Source organism: Elephantulus edwardii, unplaced genomic scaffold, assembly GCF_000299155.1.
Source record: "Elephantulus edwardii isolate Elephantulus edwardi_28Jun2011 unplaced genomic scaffold, EleEdw1.0 scaffold00257, whole genome shotgun sequence".
Lineage (NCBI taxonomy): Eukaryota > Metazoa > Chordata > Mammalia > Macroscelidea > Macroscelididae > Elephantulus > Elephantulus edwardii.
Window position 1 is genome coordinate 1,153,339 of NW_006400007.1, and position 13,601 is coordinate 1,166,939.

Here is a 13,601-nt window from a genome sequence, read left to right on the forward strand (position 1 = left end):
AAAAAAAAAAAAAAACCAACCAAGCATTCTACATGACCCTCAACCAGAAGAAGAGAGCTCATTTTACGGAGTCCAGTCCTTCACCCAGTCTCCATTTTGGAGACAAGGGCTTGGCTTTAAATGCAAGTGTCCTCCTGGAGGTCTTGTTGACTCTAAACAAGAGGCTTAAATAAAAACAATGAAACAGTCCACGTAGATCCTCAACCAAAACAAGAGCACCAACGTCTTGCAGACTCGAGCTGCTTCATCCAAATCCAAAATGGAAGACAAAGGGCTTGGCAGTTATATGTTGTTGTTGTTGTTACGTGCCATCTAGTACTGATCCTCTAAACAAAAGAATTTAACATTGTTCTATAATTATTGTCCTTTCTCTAAGTTCATAGAGTTTCCACAGGCATGTTTAGGAAGTGATTGCCACTCCTTCTGAGCCTATCTTAATCTGTGAGCTCTACCAAATATTGTCGACCATGTGTAACCATTATGGCACTTGACAAACCAATGGCACAACATTCAGTATCACAGCAATCCAAAGTTAACTCAATACAGGGAAATGACAGAACAGTGCTATCCCACTTAGGAGTGTTCATTTCAGGTTCAAATCCACCAGATGCTCTGCTGGAGAAGGAGGGGGCAATCTCCTCCTGTACCAGTCAGATCTGATTTGATGGTACATGTAAAAATAATACAATAAAAAAAAAAGAAAAGAAAAAAGTGTTCATTTCAAAAACAGTTAAAACCAGAGGCCACAGGCCCGCACATCAGGCTCTCATTGGTTCCGAATAAGAGGCCAGCCAAAAAATGACCTAGAGCCTGCCCCCATCCTACACAGAAAGACCCACCTCCAAAGCCACATGAATTTTAAAAGGCCACAGGCCCATGCATTGATTCCCAACAAGAAGCTTCTGGCTAGCCAAAAATGATTTAAATGACATAATAAAAAGCTCACCCTCTTTGAATGCTTCAGTATATATTGCCCACCCTTGGAGTTCCTATACTTGCTTTATCATTGTACTAATAAACAGATAATGATATATTAGTATATTAAATACACTATTGTATAGATTTGCGAGGTGTATACTTAGATTTAAAAATGTTTCCAAGCAACTAGTAATAGTTACTTGTCAGGCTTGGATTTGAACTCAGCTCTCTTAGGCTTTTAAACCTGGTTTGTCTACCTCTCTCCCCCACTAGTACTAAGTCTTCCTACCTAATAAAATGTATTCATTTTATGATACCTTTTTGACCCTCTATAATTGATTTTTGTGTATACTTATCTGGATTCCCTATTAGACTGGGGGCTTCTTTCATTAGTGTTCATTATAGATCCTAGTATTTTTTAGATGTTTATTGAATAAATGACACTGACAGCAGTGATAAAATAGTGAGATACTTGCTATGAAATTATTTTCCTAATATAGGTGGTTCTGAGATATTTGCTTCACATACTTCCTACCCCTTTGTTGTATTGCTCTTTACACACATTCACATACATGCAGGCAAGGAAAACAAGACTTGTTCACAATCAAACAGCTGTTGTTAGGTGCCATCAAGTTGATTACAACTCACAGTAATCCTGTGTACAACAGTTCTGAACCCTAATCTTGTACCATCCTCATAATCTCTGTCATGCTCAAGACCATTGTAGTAATCACTATATCAATCTGTCTGAGGGTCTTCCTTTCCTTTGCTGATCTTCCACCTTTCCAAGCATGATGGCCTTTCCTGACATGTCCAAAGTATGTGAGACATGTCCAAAGTTTCACCAACGTTGCTTCTAAGGAGCACTCCACTTGTACTTCATTCAAGATATTTTAGTTTGTTCTCTTGGCAGCCCATGGGATATTTAATGCTCTTCACCAACAAAACTAAAAAGGCACCAGTTACTCTTCTCTCATCTTTAATCATTGTTCAACTTCCAGGTGGATAGCAAGTAATTGAGAAGAACATCGCCTGGATCAGGGACACTTTAGTCTCCAAACTGACATTGCTATCGAGTACTTTAGAGAGGTCCTGACAGCAGATTTTCCTAATGCAGTATACATGTCTTTTGATTTCTTGACTGCTGGTACCAATGATGTTGATTGTGAATCCAAGTAAGAGGAAATCATTAACAACTTTAACACTTTAGCCATTTGTTGTTATTGCCTTTTAGTTCAGTTGTGAGAATTTTTTCTTGATATGTAGTCCATATTAAAGGCTATGAAGTTTTATAATCATCTACTCTATACTATTTATGACAATGAAATTTTATACCTTATTTCTTGATGTGTAAATTTTCTAATTGAGAAATTAAAACTGATGCTGACAAGTACATTGTGTCTAAGAGAAAAGAATTCTAGAAGAGTGATGAATTTATACTCTGTTCATAGTCTATACACCTACACTTATTTTCCATAATAAAGCATATTGTTGTGTGCCTTCAAATTGGAATCAACCCATAGTTGACCTTCTAGGTTTTTAGAGGCTGAAAAGCAACTATCCTTTTCCCACAGAGCAAATGAACCACATCCCTTTGGGACTACAGCACTACTGCTTACCACCAGGCCACCAGAGCTCCCCTAGTAAGGCACACATTTTTGGAAATAGAAATTAAAGTTAAGAGTTTGGTCAAGGAATGAAATGATACCAACTAGATTATATTGAAGGGGGAGCTCTGTTGGCTCAGTAGTAAGGAATTGTGCTACCAATATGTGCAGAGATGTGGTTCAAATCCACCAGCTGTTCTCTCAGTCTACTCCCATGCAATCTACTGCCTCTGAAAACCTACTAGGGGGTCAACAATAGATCTGTCCCAATTTGACAGTACACAACAACAGCAACAAATTATAGAACGATTTGAGGCATAATAATTTTCTAATCTAAATACAAATCTAGCATTATTCTTGGCACATATGGAGTGTTCAGCTAACATTTAAAAAAAATTTATTGTTTGTCTATGCAGAGAAAGAAGCTAACATACACAAGCATCTTACCCAGTGATTTCTTGAGTTTATACTTTTAAAAATACAGCCCTGTAATTCATAAATGCATACTGTCACAGATTCAGCTGGTGTAATAAAAATTTCAGCTGTTTGAGCATCAGTTTACTCTTAAGCTTGAAGCTTCTATTAATATAAAAATAATGGAAGATTTGTAAGGATCAAAGAATGCCAATCTTTTTCTATAATTATATTTATAGGTTTTGATACTTAACAGCTAATGATTATTTTTAGTGCTTTATTGAGTCATAGTTTATATAGCATAAAATTCAGCTACTAGATTATACAACTTGTTGGTTTTTCTGTGTTTTCTTGCAATTGTGCATACATCATCATGATCAGTTTTACACTTTCAGCTTCACTAAAACAAACCCAGTACTCCTTAACAGCCAGTCACCAATTTCCTTCAGTTCCACCTAGTCCTTTTGAACCATGTGCAAAATGGAAACGCAAACTCATTATTGTCAAGTCAGAACCTATTCATAGCTGACTCTTCATAGATTTTCCAAGGCTCTAAATCGTGTGGAGATTGCCATTCTTTCCACTTTGGAGCTGCTAGTGGATTCAAACCTACTACCTTTTGGTTATGAGTGCAACTCTACAGACTACCACAGCTCTGTCAATATATGTTCAGTCTTTATGAATTTTCCTGTTCAGGACATATTGTCTAACTGGAATCATGTAACCAGGAGTCTTGGGGTTTTTAGGGGGGAAATGCTGTTGTGAACATTTATTACAATATTTTGTGTGGTATAAACTTTTCTCTCAGGTATATAGCCAGAAGAGGAATTGGGGAATTGTATGTTGACTCATTAATCCTAGCTTTAACATTTTGAGTAACTGCTAGGCTTTTAAAAAGTAAGTGTACTTGGAGTTGGGGTGGGATTGGGGGAGGTGTGAGGGGGATTGTGTACCAATGAGGGAGTTTTTCTTTTGCTTTTCAAGGAGAGGAGCAAACGGGGGTGGGGTGGGGAGAAGGGTGCAACAATGAATGAATGGAATTCAAAAATCTCTGTAGATGTTCATTGAAATGAAAAATAAACAAATTAAAATATATAAAAAAGGCAAAAGGCAGACCAGGTAGATCCTTGCCTAAAAACCTGAGGCATTCAGATTTTATACATCTGTTACAGTCAGCATGATGACTACATAATACAGTTATATATGTAATATAGTTAAACATTTTCAAACATAAATGACTTGAAGTAAAAAAAAGTAACTGTACTATTTCACATTTTCACCAGGAGTGTTGTGAGAATTCCAATTTATTTATATCCTTACTCCCACTTTTTTAGCTCCTCAAGAGTTACTGATCTATGAAATGGCAGAGAATGGAAAAAATTGTGACCAGAGACGTTTAGCAATGAACAAGGAGCAACATAATGGAAACTTCACAGGTAAAGTATGATAACTTGGAGAAAAGAGATCTGCTGACTGAAAGGATATGTCTTAAACTGGAATAAAACTGAAATACAGATAGACCGTGACCTAGAATAGGTTCCTTTTTGCTGACTACCATAAGTCAATTCTGGCACAAGTAAAAGAACTCTTCTTCATTTGTCGTTGTCATCATCGTCTTTTATTATCAATATTTTTTATAAATCTTGCAGTTTTTCAAATAGTAAATCATATAATTGTAACTTTAAGTACATTATAAATAGTAAATTACAAAATTGAATATCTGAGAATACTAGCAGATTATGCACTGCATCTTTTTTACTGATGTTAAGATGTGTTATTAAAACAGACAAAAAACATTCATGGATGGACATCTTAGCCATCAAAGTCAGGTTTTCAGTTTACTTTTGTTACTCAGTTTTAGTATGCCACTTTGTAAATTTATTCATTTACTTGTTACACTATTTCTAAATTTGCAGTTTTAAAAAAAATGCTTTCTCACTGTCTCATTGCCATATAGCCAGAACTGACAATTAACTAAATACATTTTGCTGCACTAATAATGATTTTTAGTGACTTTGATCTTTTAATAAATTTTACACTGTCTCACCTTGAGTTCGACATAAACACTGTATGTTTTTTATTTTTATTGAATGGCTCTGATAAAGAATGAGATAAACGTCAGTTAGGAGAGGAAAATAACTTTTTTATCCCTTAGCTACATTCATGGATCTCACATTCCATGTTCCAATCACTAGTGTCTGCTTACAACTGTTCCTCTTTCTTTGTATTTTCATACTCAGTTGCCCTTTCTGTCATTCTACGTGTGTTCTGTTGTACATAGGGTTTTCAGAAGCCTGCTATTTTGGAAGTGGATGGCCAATCCTCCTTCATAGTGTGTCTTAATCTGAATGTTCAGATTTAGAGAAGTATCCAACAGATGAGCATTTTACAGAAAAAGTGAAAATATATCCCTTATTGTGGAATTAACCATTAGTTTCGGTGTTGTTCCTGCCCCTGGCTTTTTAAAAGCCTAGCAGTTACTCAAAATGTTAAAGCTATGGTTAATGAGTCAACATACAACTCCCCAATTCCTCTTCTGGCTATATACCTGAGAGAAAAGTTTATACCACACAAAATATTGTAATAAATGTTCACAACAGCATTCCCCCCCTAAAAACCTCAAGAAGGAAAAAACCCCTCCGAAATGCTCATCAAATAATGGATATAAAAATTCTAATATATCCATATAGTGGAGCATTACTCAAATATAATAAGAAATGAAATACTAATACATACTATAAGATGGATGAACACTGAAAGCACTACATGCAAAAGAAGACAGTAACAACAAAAAGACTCCTGGTTACATGAAGTATTATAATAACTCTGAAAGTAAGTACTGTCATTAATCCCCATTTTGTGGAAGAGGAAATTGAGACATGGAAAGGTTCATTAACTGGACTCTTGTTATATGGCTGGTTGGAGGCCGAGCCAGACTTTTGAACCAAAATGCTTACCTCCATATCTTAGCTCTAAATCATTTTTCTTTATAACATATACAGAATTGCTCTTTAGAGAAACAGGACCAATTTAGACTTAATGACTGTAATGTACATCAAACGCTTCTGTTTTTAGTTTAAATAATTACGAAAATATTAGTGAGGATACAGCAGAAGCGACTAGCTTAGAGTCATCATCTTCCTCACATTTACGTTCTACCTCAGATTTGGCTGGTAGAATATTTGATACCATTTCTTTAGATCACCTTCTAGATACTAGTCTTATATCTCTCAGTTGAGTAAATTGCAAAGCTCAACCTATTTCCCATACTTTATTCTCAGAGTAATGCTGATTAAAATGTAGCAACTATGATAATCTTATCATATGCTTGGAAAGGCGGGTAGAGGATCAGCGCAGAAGAGAAAGACCCTGAATGAGATCGATTGTCACAATGACTGTGGCAGTGGTGGGGGGGGTCAGGTATGTCAGAGGTAGTTAGTTTGGCTAAGGTTAAGGCAAGGTCAGAACCATTGTTCATAGTATCACTATGAGTCATAGTTGACTTGACAGCACATAACAATAAGCATGACTATTCATTCATCTCCTTTTTAAAATCAAGTGTTGTTCAGTCTGGACCAGTTGCCACTTTCCAAGGTTCCAGAACACAATGGAAATAGTTAGGTGGGACATGGATAAATTTTGTTTTGACCCAGTAAACGTATTAGGATTAGTGCTTTGTACCCTCTTTACCATTGCCTGCAATAATAATAATCTCAAAGATTACCAGAAATAGAATGGAAAGAGATAAACAAATACAGAAATAAAACTAATGGCTATAGAGCTTAATTATGGGAACATACCACAATTCTTGATTTTGTGTTGCAGAATTCAGACACACTTGTATAGGGTTGTTTGTGTTAATTAGAATTGTGTTCCAAGGGTTGTCTCAACTAGAGAAGGGGTAATCTCAAGTTTGTACTTGAAGCTGTTTAAACTTGAGTGATGCAAATGTAAATTGACTTTCATGTGGATGAATATTGAAAGCTTCTGCAAAGTATGAGCATAAATGTTAGAAATTAGTTTTAACTTCTACATTATTATTTTTCAGACCCTTCTTCAATAAATGAAAAGAAGAAGAGGGATCGAGAAGAACGGCAGAATATTGTCCTATGGAAACAGCCACTCATTACCTTGCAGTATTTTTTTCTGGAAATCCTAGTAATCTTGAAGGAATGGACCTCAAAGTAAAGAATCTTCCACTCCTTTCTTTCTAGAATGTTTCATTAGTCTCCTATCCTCTACCATCTCCTTCAACCACATTTTTTTTTTCCTTTGGAAAAAGATTTTTTTTTTCAGTATACATTTTTTATTATTTCCTTTTTTTTAAATTTTATTAGTTTTAATGACCATTTACAGGGATTTTGGGTTTTCATTCCTTCTTTGCTGCCCCATTCTCTCTACCCTCCTCCCCAGTTTGTTCTTCTTCCCCCGCCATCCGAATGTCTGTTTTAATTGTCCAATTGCCACAGTGCTTGTCAAAGTCAGTTCTGATTAATCTCCTTTGTCAGTGTGTCCTTTGCCATTCCCTATCACTCCTCCCTGAGAGAGACTTCACCCTGATTCATAAGGAAAAGGGGATGGTGTATTCTCTTAGCTACTTCCTGCTGAAAAGGGACATTGTGGGTTTTCCTTCAACCACATTGATCAGTTAAATTTAAAACATTGCCATAAGAATATTTATTCTCCTCTCTGTAGTTAGAAGGAAGTTACAGCTGACTGGTGTGTATTGTTGACTTTTGAATGCAAGGTCTTTTTAATCTCCTGGTTTTACCTTCAGAAGAAATCAGGCTTCTGTAGTGGTAGAGCATTGATCTGTCCATATGTTGTACAGAGATAACTTGTGGTTGCTGTGATGCTAAACACCGTGACACTGATGTGTCATATGTGATAATGGTTACCCATGGTAGACAGTGTTTGGTGGAGTTCCCCGATTTAAACAGACTTGGAAGCAGGAGTGGCATCCACTTCCGAAATGGCTTGTGTTTCAAAACTCTATGAACTTGGAGAAATGATGAAAGTTATACAAATGTTCAGGTCTTTCGTTCATAGGGTTTCTACGAGTCATCTACGACTTAACACTTAACAACAACAATATACATTAGTTACACTGATTCTTAAGCAGGACACAGTTTAGCATACGTGGCATTTTCCTTTGTAGTTTGAGCTATAAAAGAGGACTCTGCCATGAAACTATGTTATCATTTTAAACTTAGTACTTATAAATCTCATTTCAAATATCATAAAGTTCAGTTGAACTTTTTTTTTAAATGCCTTATCACTTTCTGGCTGCCCCTTCCAAGTTGTTATCTGTACTTTAGAGATACTGTACTTTAAAGTTTATACAGCATTTTGTAATACTTTTCAATAACTGTTCCTTTCTTTCATCAGCTCTATGAGGAAGGGAAAATAAGTATGTAATTATTAAAGGAAATAATTCAGTCTCATAATGACAAATATTGTATGAGACTTATTATAGAACAAGTACGAGAATCTAAGGGCAGGGGGTGCTTAATCATAGGGTTGCACAATTTGATGAGTGGAAGAAGGGGTGGATAAAGGAAAGGGGAAAGATCTGGCATGAATACAATGTATGTGAACTTTATAAAATATAAAAAAAATTAAAAAAAATACTCAGAATTATAACGGACGTTTTTAGGATCTTTAATCATGCCTTTTCTTAATTTAGATTTTTTTGAATGCTTAATTTGTACTTTCTCATTATCATTCTATTTATAATATAGAGAATTAAAAAAAGAAACGTGCTATATATCATGACTAATAAAACTTTTATGTTGAGGGGAGCTCTGGTGGCCTAGAAGTGCATGGTTCGAATCCACCAGATGCTCTGCCAGGGAAGGAGGGACAATCTCCTCCTGTACCAGTCAGATCTGATTTGACGGTACACTCACATAAAAATAATAAAATAAAATTTTTTTAAAAACCAAAAAAACTTTTATGTTGAACAAAAAGATTATGATTTTGAAGTCAAGCCAAATCATTATTCCAAATGCAGCATTTAAGGGATTATGACCCAGGTCCTCACACATAAAGGCCATGCTTTGCTTTTTTTAAAAAAACAAAAAATTATGATTAGTGTGAAAGTTTACAAGTCAAATTGGTTTTTAATTCAATTATTCTTACAGTACCCACAATGTAACCAAAGCCCTCAGCCTTCTCCTTAGGTTTCTCATTTCCAGGAATCCTTCTATTCTACTTCTTTCTGCCTTTTGAGTTTTCTTCCTGGGCAAATGTCCTTTTGTTTCTGTATAGTTCTAAGGTGTGAGTACCTCCCTAATGTTACTGTTCCTCTATCTCATGGGTGTGTTTTTAGTTGCAGGTTGAGTCACAAGGGTAATTTTTATTTTAAGTGCCAAGAATGACAGGAAGGTTCTACCAGTTTCTAACCAATAAACTTGGGGCATTTTTATGCTTTTGAGTTTTGTTTCACATTTCCCCACTCTAAAAATCTTGTATTGTTAAATCTTAGAGCAGTCACCACATAGTTATTCTGGTTTTGTGATCCTGGAAGTTGAAGTTCCTGTAGTCCATAAGTCCTATGGTGTGATTGTTTCTGTGATTTTTCTTCTCTCTTCTGGCCAGGGAAAGACCAATATTTGTAAGTTAGGTGGCTACTCACAAGCTTATAAGATTCCATTCATTATGGACCATAGTAGGATGTAGAACTTTACCTTTGTAGACTGTATTATGGCAGTTGGCTTTGATGTCTCCAAAGAATAAGAACCTGAGTCCTAGGACTGTCACCTCATTCCTTGGTTAAAATTATTGGTTACAATTAAGTGTATATGACTTTGTTCCCTATAAGCTGTGTGCTATATGCATGGATATGTTTGTATCATATACAAACATGAATTTTTTTTTTATTACATCATGTTTTCCCCCAAATAGAAATTGTGGTACATAGGATGGTTCTTTGTGTAAAAACGTTTCTTTGGTGAGATTTATGCTAAGAAATTGAGTTCTATATCCATGTATCTTTCCTTGACCTACCTCTACCCTCTCTCTTCCTTAGAGGTCTTAGTGTTTGACTACACAAAGGGAATGAGCTCAGCCTAGAAAGAACTGTTGCTGAGCTTGACAATTTAGCCACTTCAGCAGTATCAATAGTAAGATCCTGAAAATGAGATGCAAATTATTTCTTCATTTATTTTTCCCCCTTTCCATTTCTTTTTAAGATTATGGCATCGTCAAAGCATTGTGGTGTCTTTTTTACTGCTGCTTGCTGTGCTTATAGCTACGTATTGTGTTGAAGGAGCACATCAACAGGTAAGAGCAAACTTGTTACCTTTCTATTCTTATACCTTCTTTAAGTCCCAATTTTTTAAAAAATAGGACTATTGGATATTCTATAAATTTCATAGAATTTCTAGCTTCAACTTACTTAAGTTTATCTTTTTTTTTATAACTGATATCTGATGTAAAAAAAGCAAATTCATTTTCCTGTATTCTTTAAATCCATTACTGAAGATAAAAATCATACAGGAGGAGATTGTCCCTCCTTCTCCAGCAGAGCATCTGGTGGATTCGAACTGAACACCTCTGGGATTACAGTGCAGCTTCTTGAAAAATAATATTTTTATTGACATCTTTTGTTAAAAAACAAACAATGAATGAATGTAAAGCCAAAGCCTCTGTAAACTTTCATTAAAAAAAGGGAAAAAGAAGCAAAACACCAGTATATTTATTTAATTGAGATTTTATTTATTTTTTTAATTTGAGATTTTAATGAAAGTTTATAGAGAACTTGGATTTCCATTTATTCATCTTTGCACATTTTCCTCCCTGCCCCTCCCCTCCCCCCAATTCACTTTTTTCTTCAGGAAAAAAATTCTTTCATTGTCATACAGTACCCCCGCCCCCAGTCCACTTTACTATACAGCTGTTGTTCTTTTTTTGTCATGCCAATAATACCTAATCATATATTCCTTTTATATAGTTTTCTCCTTAGTCTGTTTTAATGCTGTGTACATAATTTGTGCCCTCTTTTCTTAGTTTCCCCCCAGCCCCATGTCATTTCTGTTTTTATAACAGTAACATTATTTGTCCTTTTGTGACTGAGATATTTCACTCAGCATAATGTCCTCCATGGTCACCCATTTTGTATATTTCATGATTTCATTGTTTTGCAGTGCTGCATAATATTTCATTGTGTGAATATACCACAGCTTCTCCATCATTTATTGATTGATGACACCAATATTTTCTAATACCAAATAGTTTTAAAGTTACATCATACTTCATAAATTAAAGCCAGAATTTTATTTGTAGTTTTAAATACATTTCTGTGTTTGTTTTTAAAAACCTGTGATCTGGAGCACTGGTGGCCTAGTGGCAAGAAGCTGCGTTGCACTCCCAAAGGTACGCAGTTCAAATTCACCAGATGCTCCACTGTAGAAGGAGGAGCAAACTCCTCCCGTTGGATCCAATTTGATGGTACGCAAAATTAAAAATAAATAATTAAAAACAGACAGACAAAAAACCCCAAAAAACACCAAACCTGTGTTCTGTTTGTAATGAATAAGCTAGTGGATTCAAAGGGCAGCTTGAGAAGACAAGACAGGGTATTATAACAGAATGTACAAAAAACTATAGCTGGAGAACAAAAATGGAAGATCTTGCTCAGCATTTCTCAAGTTGGAAAAAAACTGAAGAACAAATTCAAGCCTTGATTTTCAAAACAGAGAGAATGGGCAAAATATTGAATGAGTCAGGAAGCATCAGAAGAAAATGGAATTGATACATTGATAGAGAACTACCAGAAGTTCAAGTGGGTTTAAATGAAGCTGTGGCACCAAGGTTGGTTGTCAGTGTTGATGTCTGATGGATCCTAGCTGAAGAATACCAGAAGTGTTTATTTGTATTTTATTGACTATGCCAAGGCATTTTGACTGTGTGGGTCATAAATAATTATAGCTAACACTAAGAAGAAGGGGATTCCTAGAGCACTCAGTTGTGCTTATGTGAAACCTGTACCTACATCAAGAAGCTGTTATCTGAACAGAGCAAGAAAATACAGCATGGTTTAAAAACAGGGATTGTATCTATTCTCTATACCTGTTCAGTCTATATCCTGAGCAAATCCTTTGGGAAGCTGAACTCTGTTGAAGAAGAATGTGGCATATGTATTAAAGGAGAATCATCAACAGTCTGTGTTACGCAGATGCCACAATCTTGCTTCTGAAAATGAGAAAGACTTGAAGCATTTGCTAAAGGAGGTCTGAGACTACAGCCTTCAGTGTGAATTGCATCTCAACAAGAAGAGGACAAAGGTCCTCACCACTGGATCAGTAAGACACATCATGATAAATGGAGAAAAGAATAAAATTCTCAGGGATTTCATCTTACTTGGATTTACTGTCAACACCCTTGGTACCAGTAGTAGGCGATGTATTGCATTGAGAACATTTACTGTTAGTAATTTCTCCAGATTTCTGAGGAACAGTAATGTCAGCTTAAAGACTAACGTACACCTGATTCAGGCCGTGGTATTTCAGTTACTTTCTATGTATCTGAGGGCTGGACAGTGAAAAAGAATGATTGAAAAACAATTGATGACTCTTTGAGTCGTGGTGTTAGAGAAGAGTACTGACTATCTCATGGACTACAAAGGAGCAAACAGATAGGTCTTAGAAAAAGTGAAGCCAGAGGGCCCCTTAGAGGCAAGGATAAAGAAACTTTGTCTTGCATATTTTGGATATGTTGTTTGGAGAGGCTATTTCTTGCAGAAGGACATCATGCTTGGGAAGATGGAGGATCCACAAAAGTGAGGAGACCCTCAATGAGATGGATTAACACATTGCCTGCAGCAGTTTGCTCAAGTGTGTCAGAGATGAGGATCGCACAGGATAGGACAGGGTTCAGATTTGTTCATAGATGCTCTTGACTCAACTATACCTGGCTATCACAATGTTTGCTATTGAGTGTGTGGTGAAATGATTTAGTCACTTTATTTGCTAAAGCTGTAATCTAGAAAGAAATCTGAAATTCTACCCTTATATTTGTGTCTCAGTTGACAGCCAATTCCTTTAGATTTCCTATTGTTTGAAAAGCATCTGGTCTTCAGTGTACAAAAGAAGTTTCTAATCTTGACTTTTTAAAAAAATATATTTTTATTTTATATTGGCTTGGTTATAAAGTTTGTATACATGATTTCACACTATTCTTCTTTCACATTGTGTTGCATACAGTCGTTCTCATTAATTGCATTTTTTAGAATTAATCTTCATTGAACTATGCCCACCATTGCCCTTTCTTTCCAGATCTCCACTGGATCTGTTCCATTTTCTTTACCCACTCCACCCTCGATCCATCAGATTGTGTGTGATCCTGTGATTTCCCTCTGCCCATCCTCACGCCTTTCTGCTCCTGCCCTCCCCCCATTGGATCCCCATACCCATCTTATTAGTTATCTTTCTATATCTACAATTAATGATCTTATACAATATTTGTCCTTATGAGACTGAGTTAGTTCACTTAGCTTAATGCTCTTCAATCTCTCTGAAGTTATGTAGTAATTTTCAAAATCGTTGCTCCTGAGTGCTTCCAGAGTGTTTGTACAATTTTGCAATCTCACCAACAGTGTACGACAGTTCCCACCTCTCCATTACTTGCTTATTACTCTTATTACTTGCTGTCCTGCTATTA

At 35.9% G+C, this 13,601-nt stretch overlaps 1 protein-coding gene across 3 annotated transcripts in view; it reads left to right on the forward strand.

The window, feature by feature from the left end:
• VMP1 (vacuole membrane protein 1) overlaps positions 1-13,601 on the forward strand; it is a 106,819-nt gene that overhangs the window by 20,115 nt on the left and 73,103 nt on the right. Inside the window, exons 1-3 of one of the 3 annotated variants that reach the window (XM_006899441.1) lie at positions 4,280-4,375; positions 6,988-7,123; positions 10,133-10,223. In XM_006899441.1, coding sequence (XP_006899503.1) covers positions 4,300-4,375; positions 6,988-7,123; positions 10,133-10,223 — 303 coding nt within the window. In that variant the 5' untranslated portion in view covers positions 4,280-4,299. Of the gene's footprint in view, positions 1-4,273; positions 4,376-6,987; positions 7,124-10,132; positions 10,224-13,601 lie in introns of those variants that run through there. The other 2 variants (XM_006899440.1, XM_006899442.1) reach the window with 2 other exon arrangements.